Source organism: Pistacia vera, unplaced genomic scaffold (assembly GCF_008641045.1).
Source record: "Pistacia vera cultivar Batoury unplaced genomic scaffold, PisVer_v2 Contig590, whole genome shotgun sequence".
Lineage (NCBI taxonomy): Eukaryota > Viridiplantae > Streptophyta > Magnoliopsida > Sapindales > Anacardiaceae > Pistacia > Pistacia vera.
The window spans coordinates 174,972-198,662 of NW_022196435.1; the positions used below are offsets into that span (position 1 = coordinate 174,972).

The following is a 23,691-nucleotide window of genomic DNA, read 5'->3' on the forward strand; positions in this document are numbered from 1 at the left end:
AATGATTCAGTTGCTGGCTAGATTTTCTCGTAGATTACTATTTGAATGTGTAAAATCTATTTTCAGAATTATATAGACAACTGCTTAAGTGCTTATACTTAAACATTAAGTAGAGAATTTTTTTAACACAAATTTTTAAAATTGTAAAAATTTCTCATACATTAGATCCAAAAAGTTTTATAGGTGTTCACCTCATAGATATACTACTTTAAAACGAGTGTTCATAGAAAGAAAGTGTGAACTCTATTTGTTGAATTCAAAGGCTAAGGTTAGAAATATTACCGGCTGGTGCTGGAGTATGACATGTACATGAACGAATACTGGAGCTCAGAAAAAGTATTGTATAAATATTGGAATTCTTCTTGAGCTATTCACACCTAAACACCACACGCCCTCCCCTCTCTCTCTCTCCCTACCACTATCTTCGTTATATGTATTTCTCTAGTTGATTTGTGCCACAAAAACTGCAAAAACAGATACCTCTATAGTATATTTGGCCGTATGGGATAAAACTATGACCTAGACTCCAGGACCTTTTGCAGGAGAGCCCTTTGCTGAATCCCTGCCGTTTTGTATGAGCACGTCATGATTTATTGCTGCCAACTGTGACAAATTCTGCAAACAGAACTTCATTCACAAAACTGATACAAGTTCTACTACAACCAAAATGTTAGCATATGAACTTAAATTTAATCACCCGTGTCCCATCTTTTAGAAGAATCACGAGTGTTTCATAAGCATGGGAGAACCGAAAATTATAATTTCTAATGGTATAAATTCATATAAAGATTTCATTACTTACGGCAATTAGAGGAAATAAAGATTCTGAGGAAATAAAGATTCTAACTTTCATTTTCAAATCCTCAATTTTGGGTCATAATAATTGGCCGAGTTGAAGCCTCAACTCTAACGCTGAATCTGATAATGCGCGGTCCAGTCCAATTTAACAATAGCTGGGATACAATTATATATATATTTGAAACACAATCCTGAGTATACTTGCAAATTTATTATTCACTCAAGCATTTCGGATGTAAGTATTTAGCGTGTCGTTAATTCACTTAAGCATTTTTTATTCAATGTATTTAGTATGTTGTTAGTTTTTATAACTAAGCTTACCTTGAAAGAGAAATTTATTAATGATAGATCCAGAGGCGAAGAATTAAAGTCCGTCAGGTCAGCACATTCATCCATCTGAATATAAGGAAAGAAAGAAAAAGAAAAAAACAAAAGATTAAGATTTCAAGAACTTTAAAACTTATAAGAAATAGGTACAAATTCTTCACACCACCCTTGCTAATAAAGGAAAAGTAAAAGAAGAGAACAAAATGGACATGGAATAAAACTTTATATTAAGATCTAGAACTTTAACTCTGCATTCAGAAGTATAAAATTATGTATTCATAAAAATAATTAAAATCACAAATTCATTAAGACAAGTGCCTTATGATAAGCTAGAACTCTAGCTTCATTGCCGAATGCACACAGATAATATGCATTAGCTGCTTAGCATATAAGTCAATTTGAAAGAGCATATTTTAATGAGGTATGCATATGAAATTGAGACTACTATTACACCACGAAACTCACTAATCAGAACAAAGGAAATTAATTCCATTGAAGACAAGCATCATTACGTGCAACTCACATTAATATCATTCATGCAATCAAACATAAACTATCTATTCAAAACAGTTATCCCAGTAAAATATCATAAATATATATATATATATAGTCAATCTCTAGTACGAAAGTCTTGAAGTTTTTAACGTAGGGACCAAAGATAAGGGACCAGTCACCACCTCCACAAAATGCAAAATCAAAGACAATGACCAATCGTTCACCTTTGGTCTATATGTTAAAAACTTCAAGACGTCCACAACTAAGAATTTTCATACATATATGTATATATACATATTTCTGTGAAGCCAAAAAAACTTGTTTCCATTGGAATCATAAACATGTTTTTTTTGGGAGGTCAAATATCACTTTACCTCAATTCCAGAATTTGAGGATGAGCCACAAGTGTCAATGTCAGAATTGCTACTATTCTGATCATCTGGAAATCCACTAGAAATTTGACTAAAGCGTGATAAAAAATAGCTTGTGTCATCTATACTTTCAGGCTGCGGTACAAAGGCCGCCTGCAAACAAAAACGAATGAAGGCAAAGTTAACAATATATAAAATTCCCCCTCACAAGGAGAAAGATTCGGTATTTGCACTAAGATGCATCAGAATTCCCGTCTCTTTCAAAACATACACAGATTCTTACACACAAACAAGAACATCCACATAGTAGTATGTATACATAAAATAGATTTAAACTTAATTTTATAAGCGCTCAAGAAAGAATTCACAACTTGAAAAGTGAAAGCATTCATGGTATGCTAGGGTTTTAGGGTTAATTAACGGATCAAGGGTAAAATGTGTTAGTCAAATAACAAAAGCCCAAACAAATCAATAGGAGGTAAGTAGTTGTTTCAGATATCTAAGTAGGGAATTGTTATTAAGTGATACCTTAGTTGGAAAATTGCAATCAACTCATATTTGTAACTAGAAACAGAGCCATTAAAGATAAAATAGCATGAAATCATGTCCTCCTATCAAAAATTCAAGATGCAGCATCACTGATAAGAACTTTCTTCTCCTCTGGAAAACCAGCATTACCATACCCATAGCAGGTATGCTATGCACCTTAAGTGATTACCAACACAAATATATATGCTTGTTATACATTGTTTTATTCACTTCTCTCAATATAATTGCTCCAAAATATGTTTTCCTGGATTTTAGGCATTGCAAATAACTAAAATCTTAACATACTGAGGATTGTCTAAGCAATATGTAACTCATATAAAACATGTTGCATCATGATTTGAATTATTCAAGAATGTCAGAACAAAAATACTAAGCATCTAAAAGAACCAAGAGGGTAGACACTCTTACCTTTTGCAATGCGAGGCTGTCCCAATTAACTCCATTGAAAAAAGGATGAGCTTTTACCTATAAAATAATCCAAGTCATTCAAAGAGACCAATCTGAAATTACAGTAATGAGTACTCTTATCAAGTTTCTTAATGAATGCTTATAAAGTGAAAATACCACCTCTGCTGCCCCTTTTGCTCCTATCCGCTGGTTTGGATCATGAATAAGAAACCTATTAGAAAACATTGTGATTGAATAAATTATTCTTCTAGAGAGAAAAGCCCCACTCCAGACCAAAGAATATCAAATAAAATTATAAACTGGTTAAGTGAAAAGTTAACATTCTAAATTGAACATGGTAATTATACAAATTTTATGATCAATTGCTATTGTGGACCTACATTCCTTTTTTCTTTTCCCCCTTTTTTTTCCTCCTTTAATGTTCACATTGTAATTCAGTAGAGAGTATGATGAGAAAATTTGTAAATTCAGGGTTAATTTCTTTACCTCTGTTGAGTTTGACTAAAACATAGAACATCTTCAAAATTCACCAGAAATCAACTTTTAGCCCACATTTTAAGTCCGTAAAGAGAATGTATTGAGAAGATTTGCAAAAAAAGGGGATAAATATCATCACTTGACTAAAATACAAACATAGAAAATTGACTTCAAAATGTGTCACCAATCATCCCTAATTGAAAATAAGTATAAACCTGGCTCTAAGATCTGCCCGAAAACTCCCAAAAGATTCATAAAATTCAGCTGAAACTTTACTTACAAGGTAGGTGACAACAAAAAGCTAAACAAATAGAATCCATTTGTCTTTTAGCCAAAACTTATCAGAAGTTAAAGAAATTATCCTTGAAAAAGAACACTGCATGATTTATGACTGATGTCATCATGCATTGTCACATGATGCTTCAAAGATTCAAACAATTTCTAGTTCCTTTTTAAAGCATAAACTTTTGTTATAAATTCTAAACTTGTTTGTGGTTGCTCACCATATATGGTAAACAGGCAAGGTCAAAAATTCTTTTCATGTCACTAATAATAATAAAAGAAAATCTGAAAGGTGGGAATGACAGAAAACAGTATAAAGTCAAGCAAATACAAACAGTCATCAACACCATCTGCCTCTAGCAAAAGCAAACCTGTTAATCAGATCTTGGGCCTCAAAAGACATGTCATCAGGAACATGAGGCCAGGGGATTTTTCTGTTAAGAATATTGTCGAATATAATCTGTGGGACCAAGATGAAAGAAAAAGAATTAATTAATAGAAAGGCACCTGGACAGAGAAAGTTCATTCCTATAACTAAAGCTCATAAGATATGACTCACAAAACTAGAAGTGATCCACGGATGAATGATAAAAAAAATTATGAGATTATAAATGTGAAGAAAGAACATTCCAACAGAAAATTAGATGTTTAACGTGAAGAGAGAACATTCCAACATATATTAGTCCTCTTCAAATATCATTAATAGCACTTATGAGGTCGCAAGGAAATTGTGTCATATTCAGTACTAATCAAAATATCTTGGAAATGTAGATAAAGAAATAACATTGCACAATAAAAATGGCAAAATATATTCTACTTAATGACCCTTCACTTAAATGGAACCATCAATAATCCTAACACAAAACAAAAGGAAAAAATGGGTGATTAAGTCAAGCCATTGCATATATGGACCAACCCCAACAATCACAAAGATGAAATAATATTCAAGCTATGAGTTGTTCAACCAACAGCTATAATCTCAATATACAATAATCTAAGGCATCCAATATGGTTTATTTAAACAATAATTCATACGACCAAAGTCTTCATTTCTTTTTTTGTCAAGAAACAACAAGAAGTTTTGCTTAAAAAATATATAAAAGAGGTTTACAATAAGGATCAACCAGAAGTCCAGCCCTAGAAAACAGAACTATATATATTAAATCTTCTTACAAAAACATAAAATCCACGAAAAAAGCTAATGCAAAATAAAACTAGAGTCCAGGGAAATGATTATCCCAGCACCTAAATCATGATTAAATTTCAGTTCCTCAGCAACCACTATAAATTAAGAAAACTAAAAGATACATACCTCTGGACGTTCAGCAGTGAAAGGTGGAATTCCAGTTATAAATTCAAATAAGATTATTCCCACTGACCACCAATCGGCAGCATACCCTGCATGATGCCCAGAAATAATTTCAGCTGCCTGGTAAACTAAAAAGAAACTAACCCAAGGTTCGATTCAAACCATGCTCAGTTCCCAGAAGAATTTCAGGGGCTAGGTAATCAGGTGTCCCAACAGCTGAGTTTTGATTCCTATCCTCTGTTTGTTGACCATCAGGATTATGAGAATCCAAAGACATGGTTCCATCTGTTCCAGGTCCAGATAAATCAATTGTGTTGTTTATAAGGCCAATTTTTGACAACCCAAAGTCTGTAAGCTGGTAGGAAAAAGCAAAGCTTAGAACAACACCAGTAACATAACAAAATGCGGATGCAGGTCTAAAATCAAAACTGACAAATTGTACACATATACAGGGGGATATATTACATGATCAAGTGATGAATAAATTACATAAGAAGAAAATTAAGAAATTTCTCCTAGTAGGCCTGCAACTAATAGATACCTTAACAAAAGTTAGCTCCCCTAATTTCAGAGAAAGGAAAATGATATCAGCAGCAGTCAGCCAGAAGGAAAAGATGTAAAGAAACACATGATAACCCATATCTTCAAAAGCCAATGGCTAAGGCACAATTACTTTACAGAACATAGAACCAATCCTTTGTCCACATGTGTGCTAATATATATCTAGAATCAAATTTAACATGAATTAAATATGCAGTTGGAGCTTGTCAAATCAGAAGCTACATGCTGCATCATTTGCTTTGATAACTAAATTGCTATTCACATGGGCATGCCACCCAGTATACCCCTACCAACTACATCTACTTATATATGCAAAATCATCTGGATAATTTTGTTGTTTATACACCAGACCTTAATGTGGCCATCGTGTGCAATTAGAATATTGTCTGGCTTCAGATCACGATGCACAATTCCAAGAGAATGAAGGTATTCCAAAGCAAGAACCTGAAACAACTTAAGATTGGTCAGATAGGAACAACATGAGTTTACAAACAAATGTAAAATTCTTTAACAAACCAGTTCTGCAATATATATACGGGCCACATGCTCCTCGAGGCAACCGACTTTTCTGAGCAAGGAGTATAGATCCCCTCCATTGAGATATTCCATAACCAAATAGAGGTTATCTCTACATGTGAATGAATAAAAAAACCGAACCTGCAGAAACACAACAACATTCATTTACAGCACGTATAAAAATACAGCTTCAATATTGTCTTGTTAAACCATCAAAATTTTCCAAAAGAGAATAATATTAAAAAATTTCAGTAATTGAGAGCTCAATCACGTGCTATTAGTAGCACAAAACTAATAAATGTCAAGAAGATGTTGAAGCAAAAGGGTTTATAGCTCAATGCACTTTATGATTAAAATTACCACAAAAGGATTTCGAACTGTGATTAGTATATTGCGCTCTGCTAATATGCGCTCAATATCATTTTTCCGTATCATATCCAACTTCTTGAGAACCTGCATGAACAACGTATTAAATTAAATCAAGAATCACAACAAACTAATATTTTGCCTTTTTTTTTTCTTTTTTTTTTTTTTTTTCCTCTAAAAAGCATATTTTGATAAGAAAGAAGAAATTACAACTGTGGACCACATGCCCTATTACAAAAAAAGGCTTCCATCTAAGGCAGTGTCAATCTCAGAAATATTAACACTTCTTTAACATATATTTTTTAACAAGCACAAATAGGAATAAAAGGGCTTAAATGTATTACAGCCAAAATAACTTGATACAAGGTGGTGTTAGTGGACACAAAAAGCAATGATGTCAGTTCCCAACAAATCAAAACGACAAAAAAGAGTTCATAAATCAACCCAATAAATGATTTGTCAAATTGTTCATGAAATTAGGAAAGAAACAAATATATCCACAAATTCTCATGTTATCTATACAAAGTTGGCCTGTGCAGTAAAATCTTCTGCATCCTATATACTTCTTGTTTAAGCAAATTTAGAACTTTGGTTCAGCAAATCTACGGGTTAAGTGACTCAAATTTCAAAGCAAACATAGTAAAATAAATCTATGCGATTGAATGTGTTCAGCTTGGTTAGAATAACATATAAATTTACCTTTATTGCAAATAAGTCCCCTGTTGTCCGTTTGCGTGCGAGAAAGACTTTACCAAAGGCGCCTCTGCTAACTGGTTTGATGATCTCAAAGTCATCAATGCTTGTCCGCTCCTTGTGCGATGAATGCAAAGGAGTAGAAGCGCTACTTTGAGATGCATTGTCCAACAGAAGTCTAGAATTCTCCTTGTGTTTGTTAAAACTTGTAGGACTCTTTGCATCCACGACTTCAAAAGCAAGTATATACTTTTCCCTGCATGTGTATTTGTAAACTGTGACATTAATTTGGTCAGCTTCAAGAAGATTCAACCCTGCAAATTAGTTAAATATATTAAAATTACCGCAGAAGTTTCTCTATCCGGCTTCTAAAAGTGTCTATTGCAAGAGCTTTGAGCTTGCTACGCTGTAAAATATCTTGCAAGTCTTGCATGCAAGCAAGCAAAAACTCAGTGGAGCCTTCTTTTGAAGGATCTGTATCTGCCACGCAGCGAGCAATGTCGGCAAGTTCGATCATCTGCCCCCCCCCCCCCCCCCCAAAAAAAAAAAGGAAAAAAATAGGAAACAATTATAGGCATATTATAGGAAGGATAGAAATGTTTATAAGAGATTCAATTATTTAGAACAAGAATGTCAAAGCTAGCCAATGACAAAACATATAAGACAACAAGCTTGAGCCAAGCGAGTGAGAAGTGTCCCATCATGAAACATTAGGAGAATTCACATGGTAATTTCAGCCTCAAACAGAATAATATGCAATCAAGAGATCAATTCATGCAAGTAGTATTACAAAAGAAACACCAATTTGACAACAGGCAACTAGGTTATAAATCATTACAACTTCACCCTCAATATCTACCACCCCAATTTATGGTGTTAATTTAATTAGAATATTCTGTAGTATTTTTATCCAAGGATTAGTTCTGTCACAGCGAATTGATGATGCCAAATCGTCAGACCATTTTCCAATTGTCCAAAGTCAATTATTCAACTGACTAACAGCGTCTAACTACCTCCAAATTCCAAGATTGCCCCAAAAATCAACTGGATGCTGAAGTAGATTTTGCTATTAAAAATATATTTCTTTAGGATGTACTACTATCACAGAAGCGGATTACATAGGGTATATTTATGATGCAACCAGCTAGGAAACTTAGATTTTACAAAAGGACTAAAATTTGCCACAAAAGTAAACAGACCTGTTGCACATCCTCTCTCTCAGAAGGATTGTTATGCTCCAACCAAAAAGAGTCAAAATGACCTGTTCTTGGGGTATTCGTGGAGGACACAGATGTCATGCTTCCTGTTGAGGAAGATGCACCATAGTTGCTAAGCTTCATACCCAGATAGCACTTCATGTTAATAGAGCTTAGATGAGAATCATCAATGAAGGCTGTGTCCATCTCATGTATATCCTCAAACATTCCTTCAACACCCTTATTTCGCCATTCACTTATCTTGGGAGATTAACCTTCAAATTGGATTGCAGAGTTTGTAGTTTGTATTTTCTCAGGGCTGCCAATTGTTGGATTAGAACTCAAATTGCATAAATCTATAATCTGTTCCAGTATCTCTGCAAGTTTCAACAGGTGATCATCAACATCCAAACAATTTGATTCGCACTTATCTGCATATGCGCATATATAAGAGTGGGATTCCAGGTGAGAAATAGGAACAGTTTCCTCACATATCCGACAGATTACTGAATCACTTCCATCCAGATTTTGTTCCTGCTCATGAAGTGAACCATAACTAGAAACATTTACTGACTTTTCAGGAAGGCTATCATCAACTTGATGAAACTGTTGCTCTTGTGAACTAGAATAAATTTGGGATTTCTGTGATGACAACTTTTGTTCAATAACCACAGAATTCTGATCTGGGGGCCCTGAAGAACTGCACTGACTTGCCTCAGGAACTGCAGATAGTTTATTTTGACCCTTCAATTTGTGTTTGGTATCACCTTCTTGATACAAAGCATAACCTGAAGTAGCAGCAGTTGGCACCCAGCTTGTTTCAACAGCGGGAATACTTTCTAAACATTTCTTAAATTTATGAAGAGATTTCTCAGCAATTGGCTCGCTCTCTTTCTGGAATAGTAACAGCCTAGTGTATCGTGTTAATATAAAGAGCATACGTGTGAACAGCCACTTAACTAGTCCTGCTTCACACTGCTGCCTCTTCTCAGTCAACTCTTGGACAATTGTTTCACACTTAACGCGAAACAGAGAAGAGGTCATCTCAATACATTGTTGAGCAAGAATAAGAAGATCCTTCGCCATGTCCTGGCCTTCTGAAAATGTGGAGTCCATTTTCTCAAGCACATTCCTAACATCTGTGGCAAAAGTAGCCAACTCCGTATTCACCACTTCTTTGGCCGCATCAAATCTTAAATGCAATGTATCCAAAAGTTCCTGCAATTCAAACACAAAAAATTAAAAAAAATGGAAAACAGAAAATTAGCTTATCAGGAACAAATATAAAAGTCAATAACAATCTGATCGCCTAGAAAATAATAAGGAACAATTTGTTTTCAATTAAAGTTTCCCTATTATCTTTTGATACAACAGGATATGATTAGTCATCAAAGGCAAAAAAACTATGGGCCATGTTTATATCTGGCAGGTTTAGTAAGACATTTTATTCACCTTATAGATTTAAACATCTGAATTTTGATTATTGCTTAGAAATCAAGCAGTAAAACAAGACATCTTGATCAAATTCAACAATCTATGAAGATTTAGACATCCTTATCCCTACAATTACATCAGGTGCTTTTTGCCTTAATTTCCCAAAAAAAAAAAAAAAAAAAAGAAACAGTTGTTATATAGAACCCATGTAACCTCCCGAAACAAAAGATCTTTGTCAAACTTAAAGAAGCAAAAGTAATCAAATTAACAAGCACCAAGTGCACGAAAAAAGGGCTAGTAATCTTTAAGGGATATGAAATATTTCCATAAGTCCCTATAGTAAGAAACAAAAGAAAATTGTTAACAAAATTCTCCCATAATTAAATGCAATCATACCTTCAAATCATTGTAGCTATGGGCTCGAGGAGGAGTAGAAGGGATGCCAGCCTTTGGCCCTAGTTCATGTGAAAAGCTTTTTAATCCTTTTGACACTTTACTGCTTACACGCTCAGCTGAAGATTGATTTTCACTCAAATGGTTTTCCTCATGCGGTAATTTAGTTCTTGTAGATACTTCTTCGTCACTAACTCTAGCTTCTGAGTTATGGTCCTGTCAGGATGTTTATACTACTTTTAGCGCAGTCCAAAGAAAAATCAATCCTCAGATGAATAGCATAACATAACATGTTAATCCAAACGTCACCTCAGTATTCGGAGAAACATGGTTGAACTTGGGAATATGTGATGAGAACCACCGAGCTATCTTCTTTCCTTTATGGACTTCAGGTACATATATGAACAACAAAACACGTCACGTTTCTTTTAAAGGAAAATCATTTAAAACAATTTCTCAGCACACAAACAAACCGTGTTTGGAATATTTAGCAACTTTTCCGTGTCCTTGAGCTTGGGCCGTATTCTTCTGCTTCTGGTCTGGCTTATGAGGAGGCCTAGAAACGCCATAACTCCTTGACTCCGTGAAATCGTTAGGTTTTGAACTCGGTTGATGATCCTTTGAAGAAACCGCTTCCCGAATTTCCCGAGTTTTGATCCGATTTAATCCCGAGGGTATTCCAATTCCATTGTCTTGATTAGTATTACAACTCGCTTCGCTCATTATAGAAAGTTGTAATAAAAATCAAACTCCAGAAAAAGAATCCTGTCTATCAGGTTTTCAAATTTTCATAACGAAAATGGGTAACACAATAACATTTTCCTCCCATGAAGATTCAAGCAGGATTAAAGACACAGACCAAATCAATTAAAAAATATACAGAAAATCAATCGGAAGGTGGAGTGAAAGCTACAGAGGTAGATGCTGAGTTTGGGTGGAGTGGTAGAATGAGTCTCTCTTCTGTATGGTTGTCCGACTTGTCCCTATCCGTTGCGTTTTGAACTAGGAAAGAGCGCAACAATGTAAATAAAATGCATTCGGTTCATCAGTGGAATTTTTAAAATAGTATTTTGAAAAAAAAGTAAAAAGAAAAGTAATTATTAATATTGTATGAGACGAATAAAGTAATATAAGATTTTAAAAATATTAAAATAAATATTTAACTTTATTAGAAAAATCATAATAATATTTTAAATTCATGTATCTAAGATATTTTATTGTATTTTCTATTTTTGAATTTGCAGTTGAATTGATTGGAATCATTGGATAATGAGACGTATAGAATAACGTGGCATGCTACTGGTAGTTTTCCGTTTCTTCAACTAGAAATTGTGCTCAGAATCCACGCAGGAATAATGTAAGTGATAATGTCTTTTTTTATTTTGGAAATTTGGTATAAGCGCTCTTCTTTTATAGTATCAAATTAACGTACTATTTGTCTTGTTTAATACAGGAAACTTTTAAATTACGGATGGTCACGGTTGGTGCCCAACCCAATTAGTCAAAATACTAGGAGATATTTATATGCTGGTAAACAATGGAGGATAATAATTGACTTGTGTAAACTAAGTCTAAGGGACGCTGCTGGAATTTTCTTTATTAATTTAGAGTAAACGCACATGTTCCCACCTAAGGTTTAGCGAAATTACAATTTCCCACCTCGTTTTCTAAATTTCATTCCACCCTTATATTGATACTGTTAATAACCGTTGGGTTGGAGAATGGAGACGATGTCATTACTAAACTTGTCCTCCCATCTTCTTCTCAAGTCTATCTTTTGATCGAACAGTCTCCTCCCTTCTGGATGAACTCACACGCTTATTCAATGGCCCTTTTTGATGAAGCCTCTTTCTTGGACTCTCACGGCTGTCCTCACACCACTGTAGGCTTAGAACACAAACCACCCATGGTTCCAAACAAAGAAGTTGAAAATAAACCCAGAAAAAATCAACACTTTTCCTTCACAAACAAACTTAACAGCTAAATCCAATCCTAAACTTGCTAAAACTCTACCCTTTGAATCTCCATAAACAAAAATTAACTCAAACCAATCTTCAAGGAAAAATTGGAAATCATATACCACCAATGACTACAAAACAATAAACAATGATTAAATTATAATGAAAAGTTAAAAATGATTGAGAAAGGAAGACTTAAATCATCGAAAATACTATTGCTCTGTTTATGTAAAAGTCAAGGTAATTTTATTTATTTATTTTCTAATTCATCTTAATTAAACTACCCAGCTCCTACCCACTACCTTCACCGACTGCCCTCAGCCCTCCCCTGCACCTTACCACCTCCACCGAACAGACGCCGCCCGCTCACCAGTTGGAGTTGAATTTGTTTGGAATTGTGCTTTGAATTTGGGTTTGCTTGGAGATTGAAGTTTGGTGAATTTGGTGACTGTTTTTGGAGTTTGTTTTTGTGGATTGGATTTTTGTGTCTGTAGTGTGATTTCCGGCCACCTCCCCTCTCCCATCTGCCTCCCACAAGCCACCCACGTCTTTGCCCACCAACTGCTCGACGAAAGGCCTCAACCAGCAGCACCGTCACTCCGACCACAAAGCCGGAACAAGAGGGTGTGGTGGCGTCGGTGAGAGAGATGTTTTTGCATAAATGAAAAATATTAAAATATAGTAAATGTCCATTTTAACCTTTTAACTGTTAAAAAAAGGGGAAAGTTAAGGCTCCGTTTGGGAATATCCCAATAAAGTTAAACAATAAAATTACAAAAACTCACAATATTATTTAATTTTTTTTAAAACTTTTAAATTTGTTAATTTAATTAAACACCCTTAAATATTTTTTTAGAAATTACAAAAAAACCCCAGCAATCCACATTTATCAGATTCCGACCATCACGGTCGAAAAATGGTCGAAATCTCGTATAATGGTACATTATTGGCTGAATCTGGTCGGTAGTGCATCGATCTAGTATTTTTCGATCAGATCTACGATGGATCTGATCGAAAAAAGTCAGATCTAAAACCAAAGATCTAACGGTTGACGGCCAGATCTTTTGGCCATAGCCAGTTGTCAACGACAGCCAACACATGGTCGTCGTTGACCATCAATGACGACCGTATCTTTGGTTGTCATTGACAAAAAAATACGGTCAAATCTGGCCGTCAATGGCCTGATCTAGCTGTAGATCTGGCCGGAAAAGGTCATATCTGTGCACGACCAGCAAGATCCAGCCGGTCATGCACCGATACGACGACTCCGGCCACCCTCCGGCGGTAGAGCCGGCTGTCCATATTTAATAGGTGGGTTGGAGGTGTTTTTGTTAACTTTTAATATTTTATTATAGGGGTATTTAATAAATAACAAACATAAATGGTGTTTGTAAATAAACAAATATAGGGAATATTTTTATTTATTTCCAAATCCTACATCGTAATACCCACTCAATTTAACTTTTTTTCAAAAACTTTTCTAAAAAGTATAAAAAAGTGAACCAAACGGAGCGTTAATTTAAGGATAAGAATCTAGAATTTTTGAAATCAAAGGTGGTAACTTGTCATTTCACTAAACCTTGGTGGGAACATGTCGTTTACTCTTAAACTAATTTGGGACCACAAAGTGTGTGCTTCGAAATTCTGGAATTGGATAATGCTTAGGCCACTCAGAAAATTAATATTGCAACTTGGGTGCGGTCAGGATCGCACCTTTAGCAAACAGAATGTCAAACAGTTTTTTCTAAAAGAATAATAATTAGAGCAATGCTAGTTTTATAAAGACATATATAAAGAGGGTATACAAATATAATCTTCACCTTTGATTTTTATGATTTCTCTCTCTCTCTCCCTTTCTCTTTTTTTATTTTTTCTTTGTTTTTTATTTCTGGATGATGTCACTTTGTAACCCTCTTTGTATGAGTCTTTGTAAGGATAGCATTTTTCTAATAATTAATGCATTGCATCATAACTCTCCCGGCTGCTTCCGCTATCACTACGTAATCTACATATAAATTATATTTGAAGACGTTTTAAATGTTCCATAATCACCACTAGGTAATATAATGGGCTCGGCTCTCTCTGTAAGTATGGGCTGGGCTCTCTCTGTAAGTTTAGGCCTTAATAATCATCCGGAGGAAGCCCACTCCTCAACTGCATCCACCGCCACCACCCTCTTTCAACTCTCTTGTAGCCGAACAGAAATGGTATTCAAGGTTAGTTTTGGACAGAATGGTTAGGGCCATGAACCATTGGTTGGTTCCAACTTAGGCTGAACTTCTGGTAGTAAAGATCTCCCATCTCTGGAGATTTTCAGAAATTTAATTACGGTTCTTCAAGCAACGTAGAAAACTTCATAACATTTGTAAATAGTTACTCTTAATGTAAGATCAATGAGGGGTAAGCAGAAACTCTAAATTGTTAAAACCATGGTGCAAAAACAAACGACAAAAGATGCTTTCCTATAATAGTCAGCTGATTCAAAATGCGATATACAGTGCCAAGCCATTATACCATTCAGCTGTATCAAAGGAAGGAATGGTGATTAAGTGATTTGATTTTTACTAATAAACAAGGAATAATCTAGGTAACTTCATTGATGAAGCAACTTGATGTTGTTCTTATTGATTTATTGTATATAACCTATTGGTGGATTAAAATGAAAAGCGGCAAAAGACATGCTAGTAAAATTTTTCATTATTTTCTTTGAACTAGAAACTAAGTTACAACATTGCAAGTTCAAGGACTCCAAATTGCCAAATGAACAATTTAAGAAAATCTAAAATGAACTCTTGATTCATGGGAGTAAAAGTTAAGAGAAATTTTACCCAAAAAACAGTTCAAAGCAATTGATTTCACAAGTCATCAATTGCTATCATCCACACCTTGATTGTTTACATATAAAGTCTCTCTTCTTGTAGAAAAGCCTGCAGGTTCCAGGGTTGAGCCCCTGTACTTTAGATCTGAACCTGATCTATAATTGGGATCAACAGGAGGCCTAGGGTTGGAATCAGCAGAACTCGACCTAAACGAACTTGTTGATCCACCAGGATACCGTGAAGGAGAGGGGTATCTCCTTGATGGGCCCCTCAGACCACCAGTCCTCAAATCCATTATATCAGCACTTCTTGAAGAAGAATCTACAAATGATCTGTCTCCAGAACTCGAGACCATCGGAGCTCCAGCAGTGGCAGATGCGGAGGTAAAAGGGTCATCTGGTCCCCATGAAGTAAGCGCTTCTTTCTTCTTAGCAAAAAAGTGCCATGCTCCGAACAAGAAAAGTATAAAGAAGAACACAGGGCTCGTCCACAGCATAGCATTGGATTCTCCTTTGAAAACTGGAAGTTTAGAGCAATAAACTCCCACATACCCACCTCCAAGGCCGAGAACAAGAAGCTTCTCACGGTCACTAGCTATTAAGGGTATCACCCTTCTTCTCTCAGCATCCACATCCACATCCATTGATTGATAATTCAGAAATGATGATCTGATCTCATCCAAACCAGCTGAGAAAAGAAGTCGAGGGCCACCGCTCCTCACATAATGCTGAGTTGAAATATTATACACAAAAACTTTTTCTTCATTAACAGTAAGTAAATAACCCTTAATTGCTTGAAAAGCAAGCGGCTCATCCATGTCAAACTTTCTCTTGGATCTAACCCTGCATTTGAAGTTCATCACATCCCCCAAAAGCAATACATGAATCATATCCCCCTCTGATGTAAACCCATAAGCTTTTGACCTCTCTGTTGCATCAAAAACATAATTGCGTGCGAGAGAATGATTTAACCCTTCACATTCGGATTCCCTAACTTTCATGGTTCTCAAATCCAATGATCCTGCACCACTCTCTGTCAGAAATAGAAGTCTTTGTTTTAAGAACACAAGTGGCTTACTTGTTGGCATTGCAGAACCATGAATCATTCCATTTTCTTTGAACACCATAATCTTTCCACTAAAATCTGTGGACAGTATATACCTCATTCTCCCAATATAATGCACTTCCAATATAGTTATAGCCAAACGCTCCCCTTCATTTTCAGCCGCAACAAATTTTCCAACATTTTGCATTACAAGCGAACTCCAATCTTCTCCATTCGATCTCTCATAAACCCTATGGATCAAAATCACACCATTTTGATGCCCCGTGACTACGACACTCTCATTCTTATAAACTGACAAATACGAGACCATGGCAGTGATGGGTGAATCACACATGGTATAAAATTCAACTGAGATATCCCCATTTTTCAAAAACACATAAACCCTCCCTTTATCATCACCAACAGCGATATATTTGCTATGACCTTCGTAATCACGAAATGGCAAGATGTTAATACAAGTGGGATCAGATTCCAATTTCACAGCTGAAACAAATTGAAACCTCTCAGACCAAAATGGACTGTACTTTGTAACTGAAACCGCTTTCGCTCTACCTCCATCTCGAATCTTATCCTCTTCATTAACATCTTTACATAATCTTTGATCCTCGTGTCTTCTTTGATCAATAATATCTTTTTCTTGAAGAGCTAATCTTAAACTCTCGAGACTCTGCTTCTCATCAAGAGATGAAACTTTGGAAGACTCCGATAGTTTAGATTCTAACTTAGAAACTATTTCACTAAGGTTTCTCACTACCTCTTCAAGTCTATGTAATAACAAATCTTGTTGACTGAAATTAAGTTCAGTTTGACTTGAAGTATTCTCAGGTTCATATTGGTGGTCGTGTTGGATTGAGGTGACCAGAATTTTATTATGAGGTGAAGAAGCGAAAATAAAGAGAAAACAGAGCAAAAACAACTTGCCTTTATTAGGATTTGCCATTTGAAGAAGCTTCAAGAATTTGGATTCAGTGTTGCTCCATTGTGACTTGTAGATCTTAGCAAACTATGGATCTGGATAAGGAATATAAAGCTAGAATCTATGTTAGATTTGAAGAATCGGAAGTAGGGATTTTAGAGAGCTGGAGCAGAATTGTAAGGTTTTGACTTGGGTCTGTACGTTGAATTAGGGCAAGAACTTCTGGTTTTTCGGGCGAAATTAATATTAACTATGTGCCTTGGTAAGAATTATGGTGAAACCACTTAGACAGGTCGGTTTGTCATTCATTTATAACCAAACTCATACTTAAGCGACACGTGGAGTTTTGACAAAGATTTACAAAAGTCAGCAGGATAATTCCGTCCTATCTAGTCAACAAAACACAACATGAACATACTGATCTTGTTGCGGTCCTCACCTTCAATTCTTTCTTACATCCTAAGGTGATTTCTGTTTTTATTAAAAAAAAAAACCTGATGCTAAAAATCAACTTTTTTTTCTCTTAGATGAAAACCATTAAACAATTCACATTTTACACCCCTTTCACATTTCATTTGTTTTTTCTCATATGGTATGATATTGTTGACCTAGTGCGTGATTACCCAAGGTTTTGCTTTCGGAGGGGACATTTTTTCCACTCTTTAGCCCTTCACAAAAAGTGCAACAGGATGATTGTGCGGTATAAACGCATGGATTTCTCATGTTTCCATCCATCAGCAGCCGTAAACTCTCACCACTTTCTACCCGACCTCATGGGCACACCGCCAAGCCTCAAATACTGAAGGTTAACTCTAGAAGAGAGTTTAATTATAATCCGCGCCGACCATTAGTTGGAGCCAAGATACCGACCACTTCATAATGATCTCTTATTGACAAAACAGACTGCAAAATGTATAACACATGGCATGCTGGGCAAAAGAGAAATATACTCTACTCATAGAAGACGCCTAAATATGAAACTATTCCCCCGCTGATCGACATGCTCAAAAGAAAACCAAATGGATATCTTTGACGTGAAGACAACCTGTAGAGTAGAACAGAGACGGCATCACCAGATCTCAGCAAATTTGACTGCCAAAATGTGCTCCTAGTCGCTTTACAGTGTCACCCAGAAGACCAAAATTAACAGATCATTTCGAATAACGATTCAAAAGCAATATAATCCAGCATTTCAAATATAAAACTATCAGGGCATTTCTGTGTAATTGGAAAGCAGTCAAGACATCCCAATGATGAACAAGAGGCATCATGTGCTCCCGTCTTGCTTTTTCGTTTCTACATTTAGTGTTCAACAGATACATTACCTGACTATAAACCATCAACATTAAACATAATTTAGAACACTTTATGGGCAAAGAACCTTAAAGTGTTCTTGTAGACATATTAGGTTCTTTCTTTATTGGCTTCTGCAATCTGAACGTAGCTAATACTGATTCGGTGTAGTTAGCCACACTGTCCTGCGTGCATTGGCTGGACTGCAATGAAGAACGTCTCAATATTTCAAATAATGCAGTGCCTGATTTCATTTGTGCTGCAGCTTTTGTATTTTGAGTACTAGATTTAATTTGTGAATTATAAAGTCTAGTTGAGGCAGTTTTTGTAGGTTGATTCTCCCTCTGAATCTGCATTTCAGGAACCAAAAAATAATTGATATTTAGACAAGGGCATACTAGCATTTCAGCATTAAAAGTTTCAAAAGTCAACACAACTATAACTGGAAATTATAGATAGCTAAGATAGGTAGCCAATTTCTAGTTGCATTGCAATATTTAGAAAGGTAGATTGAGCTACTCTTGAAGTGAAACAAGACCTTTTTTCTTTGCCCATCAGACATCAAATGAGATTCTATATCACCATTAAAAACCAAATAATTAAAATTGGTGCAATTTTTTTATTGGAAGCAGAATAAAATAAAACCAGAAAATTTGTCAGCTTCCTGTGCTTTTTAATAGAGCCTACCGTTTCTGAAGAGCCTTCTGAGACTGAGATTGTACTCTTGCTATTGCTATCATCTCGCTCAAAGATAAAAGAGCGCATCATGCTTGAGCCATGCTTCTTAGGTAATGGAAGAGAATGGCTTGCTCCTCGACCTAGGAAAGATGGCTGAAACATTTTCCAATGGCAAAATTACAGTTAATGGCATCAAATAACACCCAATCCATTGTTTCAAATGGCAGTGATACAACTCACTTGATAAAATTCCAATTTTATTATAGTATATTAAGAGACATCTATATTAAAAGAATCATGAAGGTAGATCCTAGCATAAGATAAAACAGTGTAAAGGCATTTTAATTTCTATACAATAAGCAGTAAGCAGATAAAGGATGAAGGACGGCAATGACAATAAGGGATTCAACTTGATGCCAACTGATAATCTGTGTAAGATGAAACAGAAGATTCCTACATGACACAAAATTCATATTATGGGGCTTACTGGAATAGAAAGGATACAAGGATCAAACACACTATCACAGACAGAACATGAAGGGTGCAAATTTCAGATGCAACTTGGGGCCAAAACCAGGTAAAAATGGTGTTGTTTGAAAATTTGCATTCAACAAATTATAATTTTATTAGAGCCTATTAATGGATCAAAGTAACCAAACAACTTTGTATGCAGCATCCAACTATGCAAACTAGTTACCTTTGACGACACTGCCTTGTGTCCTATAAGCAACATTTCAGAAAGAGCTGCAAGAAAATGAAAAACAAAAATTCAGAGAACAATATGTACCACAAAACAAGTGAACTTGGTGACATAAAGGTCATCGCTATGACTAAAAAATGAGGAAAGGATATTACTACTTCTACCTGATGCTTTTACCCTTCTCCTAGAGTCAGGCACAATATTCAGCTTCTTTATGAGACTAAAAACTTCTTTAGAGTCTTTATCCTCTGCCGGTGACAAAAATGAAGCCTGCTCTTCCTGTATCATACTGTTTAGTTAGTTTTGTATACACAACAACATAAAAGTTGAGAATAAAAGCATAAAACATATTTAGTCATTTAAAACACATGGACTGCAGAATATTCAATCCAGTAAACACAATATTCAAAAAATAAAAAATTTAAATAAGAAAATGAGATGAACTGCTGAAAACTCACTGATTTCTCAAACAGGCACTGCTTAACTATACTCTTTTCAGTTTCTTCATCATCAGATGATATGTATGCATCATCCTTATCTGTAAACATTTGAGGAATCATTTCCTTTACTTTTCTTAGATTCATTCTCACAACATTTGCTGGAGCTACATCTTCAGTATCTTCATTACCAAACTCGTCGTTGTCTTCTTCACTTTCCTCTTCCTTTTCTTCTTCTTCTTCCAACAAAGTTTTTTCTATCTCTTTTGAACCACATTTAAATCTCTGCAAAAGTTTTTCTGTTCCAGCTTCATCCTGTTGCTCAAGCCACTTTTGATGGAGTTCATTGCGCCTTTCAGTGTCAATTGGTTTTTCTTTATATTCAGTTGCTATCATATCCTTGAGTTCTTCAACATCATCAATATCCTCATCTTCTTCATTATCTTGGAAACGCAATAGGTCATTATCACTGTCATCTTCTTCTTCAGCTTCATCGTCAACAAATGCTTTAACAGGGTCACCATTTGGAGACAAAGACAAGCCATCCAATTTTTCTAGAGAAGGATTGATATTCTCTTTGTCATTATCCTCTTCTTCAGAACTGCAGAAGATAGTGAATCAGCTATAAAATTAACAATAACTAATAGTTCAAACTTCAGAATGGAACATTTGACATCTAGAAGTGCCGAGAAAATGTTCAAATGATTACATCTCTCCACTGTATGAAAATGAGATAATTGCATGTATCTCAATCCCATGGCCAATAATACCCCATTAAATTCAGATCTAACAGTTAAAATGAGCTCCAAAATATGCATACTTTCATCTTCAAGGCTAACAATTGATACTTGCAAGAAAAGCATGTAGTTCTAGATCCAAATAAAAAATTAATAGTGAAAGAAAAAATGTTGATGATAATAGATGTTAGTTCCAGAGAAACACAGTAATATCTGCAGAAACACAAAACAATCAAGGTCCCACAAACATATCCTATCAACGATGGTGAAACTATTCAGTAAATCATGAACCCACATAAAGTCAATGAAGTTGCTTTGCATGACTGCAAAAGCAAAAGGAAAAACAATTGTAGAACACTTACTCATCCTCAGGAAGAACAGAATCAAGCTTCAGGTTCAAAGCAAGTAAGGATGGTGCCAGAACTTCTTCAAGAGGACTGTTGGGTTTCTCATCTGGGAGCTCATCTTTGGAACCACTTATTTGTGAATCAGCAAAGAGGTCCTTCAATATGCAATAATGAAGAAACTATATATGACACGCAGTCCAGTGGAGTGGAAAGTCCCAAACTTCAACATAAAATAAAAATAAATAAGAGATAACAAAAATAAACCTGAGTATCATCAATAGGAGCTCGAAATGCTTGCTTGGGTTCCTCATCCACAGCCTGAAGTATATGAGTAACAGTAAATCTCAAGAATGGATTATCATTGACATTTAAATAAAATTAAAACCTAGCTAAGGTGACACATTTAAAGGATAAACACTTATGACCAGAACACTTTGTGATCTATAATTTGATATAGCATTTGACCAAAATGCTTGTGAATTATAACAGATATAGTATTTTTCTTCAGTCCCCAAAATGCTGCTAATCGACTTCTATAAGGAAGCAAGCATCACTAGTTCTATAACCCATAACAAGAAAAATAGCTTATTATGGCGTTATGGGTGAGGCAACATCATTTATGAACTCCCAAAAGTATTTAGGTCACACAGTTATCACAATATCTAGCCAAGAATTAACTCTTCGCTAGGGTTGCAGTGTGAACTGAGAAAATACTATGCCTATAGCTTGAATCTTCAGTAAAAGAAGAATCAATACTACATCACAAAATGCAACTCACCATCTGAGGGGGGATAATTTCATGACTTGATGGATGTGCAGTACTGTTAGATGCATCGGTAAAGAAGACACCTAAACTACTCTCCACATCAGCAGGATGGGGAATAGCTTTTTCACTCACAGCTCTAGGGGACTTCTCGTCTCCTCTATCCTCATTGTGGGCAATTTCAAAACCAGCCTTGACCCCGACCTCTCTTAAAATATCATCATCATCATCATCACCATCATCATCATCATCAATAAAAGAAGTTTTGCTCAATTTGAGAGACCTGACACCAGAAATTTAGGTGAGAAAAAATAAATGGTTAAAATTAAACATAAATAGTGAACAGTGAAACCCAACGCAAAACCTATATAGACAGATCACTCACTTTTTTGAAGCCTCTAACTTCCTTTGCCGAATTTTCTCTAAAACTGAAGATATAGGCTTTTGAACAAGGGGAACAGATTTAAAAGCTGCATCTCTAGTTTCTAAACAGAAAGAACACAAATTTTATAAGTGTAAATTAAACCATTCAAATAACTAAAGCCGCTGATTAGTGAGTTCCAATGCTACCTCGCAACAGTCTCTGAGACTCAGCACGGAGTTGCTTTAGCTGTTCTCTTCTCTCCTATAAAAATTATAGCAACTAAAAGTTAAAACTCCAAAACGTCTTTGGAAAAAATAATCAGCGGTTAGGTTTTCCACAAGGATTAGTCGAGATGCTCATAAACTGGCCACTGACATCAGTTAACCAAAATAATAATAATAATTACCGGAAAATTAAAATAAAACTACCTTAGCAGTTCTTTTTAAGACAACAGTTGATTTAGGCTTTTCATCATCACCAACACTCTTGACTCTCTTCTTTTTATCCTTCTTATCCCCAAATGCATCAGAATGTAGTCGTTTTTTCTCACAATAATCCTCTCTCATATCCTCACTTTCCTTTTCCTTTTCCATTTCCATGACATCAAATTGATCTTGGCTTCTTCCATCAAATTCCTCAGACAAAGAATCAAATTTTAAAGTCCTCTTAGCACCAGATACATCCTCCTGCATACTTAAACTATCAGCACCGGAATCCAATCCGTTCTCATCTTCAAAAACCTCCAATCCGGACTGCGATCCAGAATTGGATTCCTCCAAATCTTGGCTAGTTGACTTCTCCAAATCTAGGGTTTCAAGTTCCCCTTCCTTGACACAATGGATATTTGATATCTTGGAATCTAAGGTTTCGAATTCATCTTGGCCAGTTGACGTCTCCAAATCTAGGGTTTGAAGTTTCTCTTGCTCGGAATCTTGGATATTTGATTTATTGAAATTCAGGGCTTCAAATTTAGGTGAATTCTCTACGAGAGTTTTAGCTTTCTTCAATCGTTTTAGCTTTCTTTCCGGGACTGGAGAGGAAGGTGCTTCGATGAGCGAAAAAGATTCAAAATCGTCGCTGCCCTCCATCTTTGTTGCTATTTGCCGATGCGAATGGTAAAGTATAAATGAGTATGATGGTATTATTAATTTTACCGGATGAGGAGGTTTTAAGGATAGGGATCTTCTTGTAGAGAATGGAATTTTAAGCGGCAAATCTTTTGAAATTTTTGTGGGAAGGCTATCGCCTTTTGTTTCGGAAATGGTGATTCCCGCCAAACTTAGTAGATGTATTGGTGGGGACTGCTCGTGTAGTGCATCAAACGGCGCTTGCGGAGCATTAGTCATTTTGGCCTAAATTGAATGGGCACTTAACTTATTACTAGGCTTGCGATATTTTTAAATTTTATTTTGTATTTTTAAATCATTTTTATCAAATTG

At 35.5% G+C, this 23,691-nt stretch overlaps 3 protein-coding genes across 3 annotated transcripts; all 3 read right to left on the reverse strand.

Moving 5' to 3' along the window:
• Positions 1 to 159: 159 nt before the first annotated feature.
• Positions 160 to 11,166, reverse strand: LOC116109878 (probable serine/threonine protein kinase IRE4). Its single transcript, XM_031396113.1, is given in 17 exon segments — positions 160 to 615; positions 1,120 to 1,194; positions 1,995 to 2,144; positions 2,949 to 3,005; positions 3,108 to 3,159; positions 4,079 to 4,167; positions 5,020 to 5,105; positions 5,179 to 5,371; positions 5,929 to 6,021; positions 6,094 to 6,234; positions 6,454 to 6,546; positions 7,159 to 7,408; positions 7,497 to 7,669; positions 8,352 to 9,566; positions 10,179 to 10,391; positions 10,485 to 10,561; positions 10,649 to 11,166. Coding segments are annotated over 17 exon segments (3,303 nt in total). The 5' UTR covers positions 10,899 to 11,166; the 3' UTR covers positions 160 to 519.
• Positions 11,167 to 14,812: 3,646 nt separating this feature from the next.
• Positions 14,813 to 17,208, reverse strand: LOC116109906 (uncharacterized membrane protein At1g75140-like). Its single transcript, XM_031396143.1, has one exon. It carries the CDS (start codon positions 16,955 to 16,957, stop codon positions 14,999 to 15,001), a length of 1,959 nt encoding a protein of 652 aa, XP_031252003.1. The 5' UTR covers positions 16,958 to 17,208; the 3' UTR covers positions 14,813 to 14,998.
• A 685-nt stretch (positions 17,209 to 17,893) lies between these two features.
• LOC116109883 (FK506-binding protein 5) lies at positions 17,894 to 23,340 on the reverse strand. The gene is made up of 11 exons (XM_031396116.1): positions 22,681 to 23,340; positions 22,459 to 22,513; positions 22,274 to 22,373; positions 21,904 to 22,171; positions 21,390 to 21,443; positions 21,141 to 21,280; positions 20,063 to 20,642; positions 19,700 to 19,883; positions 19,602 to 19,648; positions 18,914 to 19,057; positions 17,894 to 18,576 (listed from the first exon to the last, which is right to left on the reverse strand). Exons 1-11 carry the CDS (start codon positions 23,338 to 23,340, stop codon positions 18,316 to 18,318), a joined length of 2,493 nt encoding a protein of 830 aa, XP_031251976.1. The 3' UTR covers positions 17,894 to 18,315.
• Between the last annotated feature and the right edge of the window lie 351 nt (positions 23,341 to 23,691).

What these genes read in the sequence shown, in the direction of transcription:
- LOC116109906 (XM_031396143.1), bottom strand. Translation starts at nt 16,957, where the DNA reads ATGGCAAATCCTAATAAAGGCAAGTTGTTTTTGCTCTGTTTTCTCTTT.
- LOC116109883 (XM_031396116.1), bottom strand. Translation starts at nt 23,340, where the DNA reads ATGGAGGGCAGCGACGATTTTGAATCTTTTTCGCTCATCGAAGCACCT. An exon ending in ACAAGGCAGTGTCGTCAAAG is followed by an intron (nt 19,058 to 19,601) that starts GTAACTAGTTTG and finishes AAAATGTTTCAG; the next exon opens with CCATCTTTCCTAGGTCGAGG. An exon ending in CAGAAGGCTCTTCAGAAACG is followed by an intron (nt 18,577 to 18,913) that starts GTAGGCTCTATT and finishes CCTGAAATGCAG; the next exon opens with ATTCAGAGGGAGAATCAACC.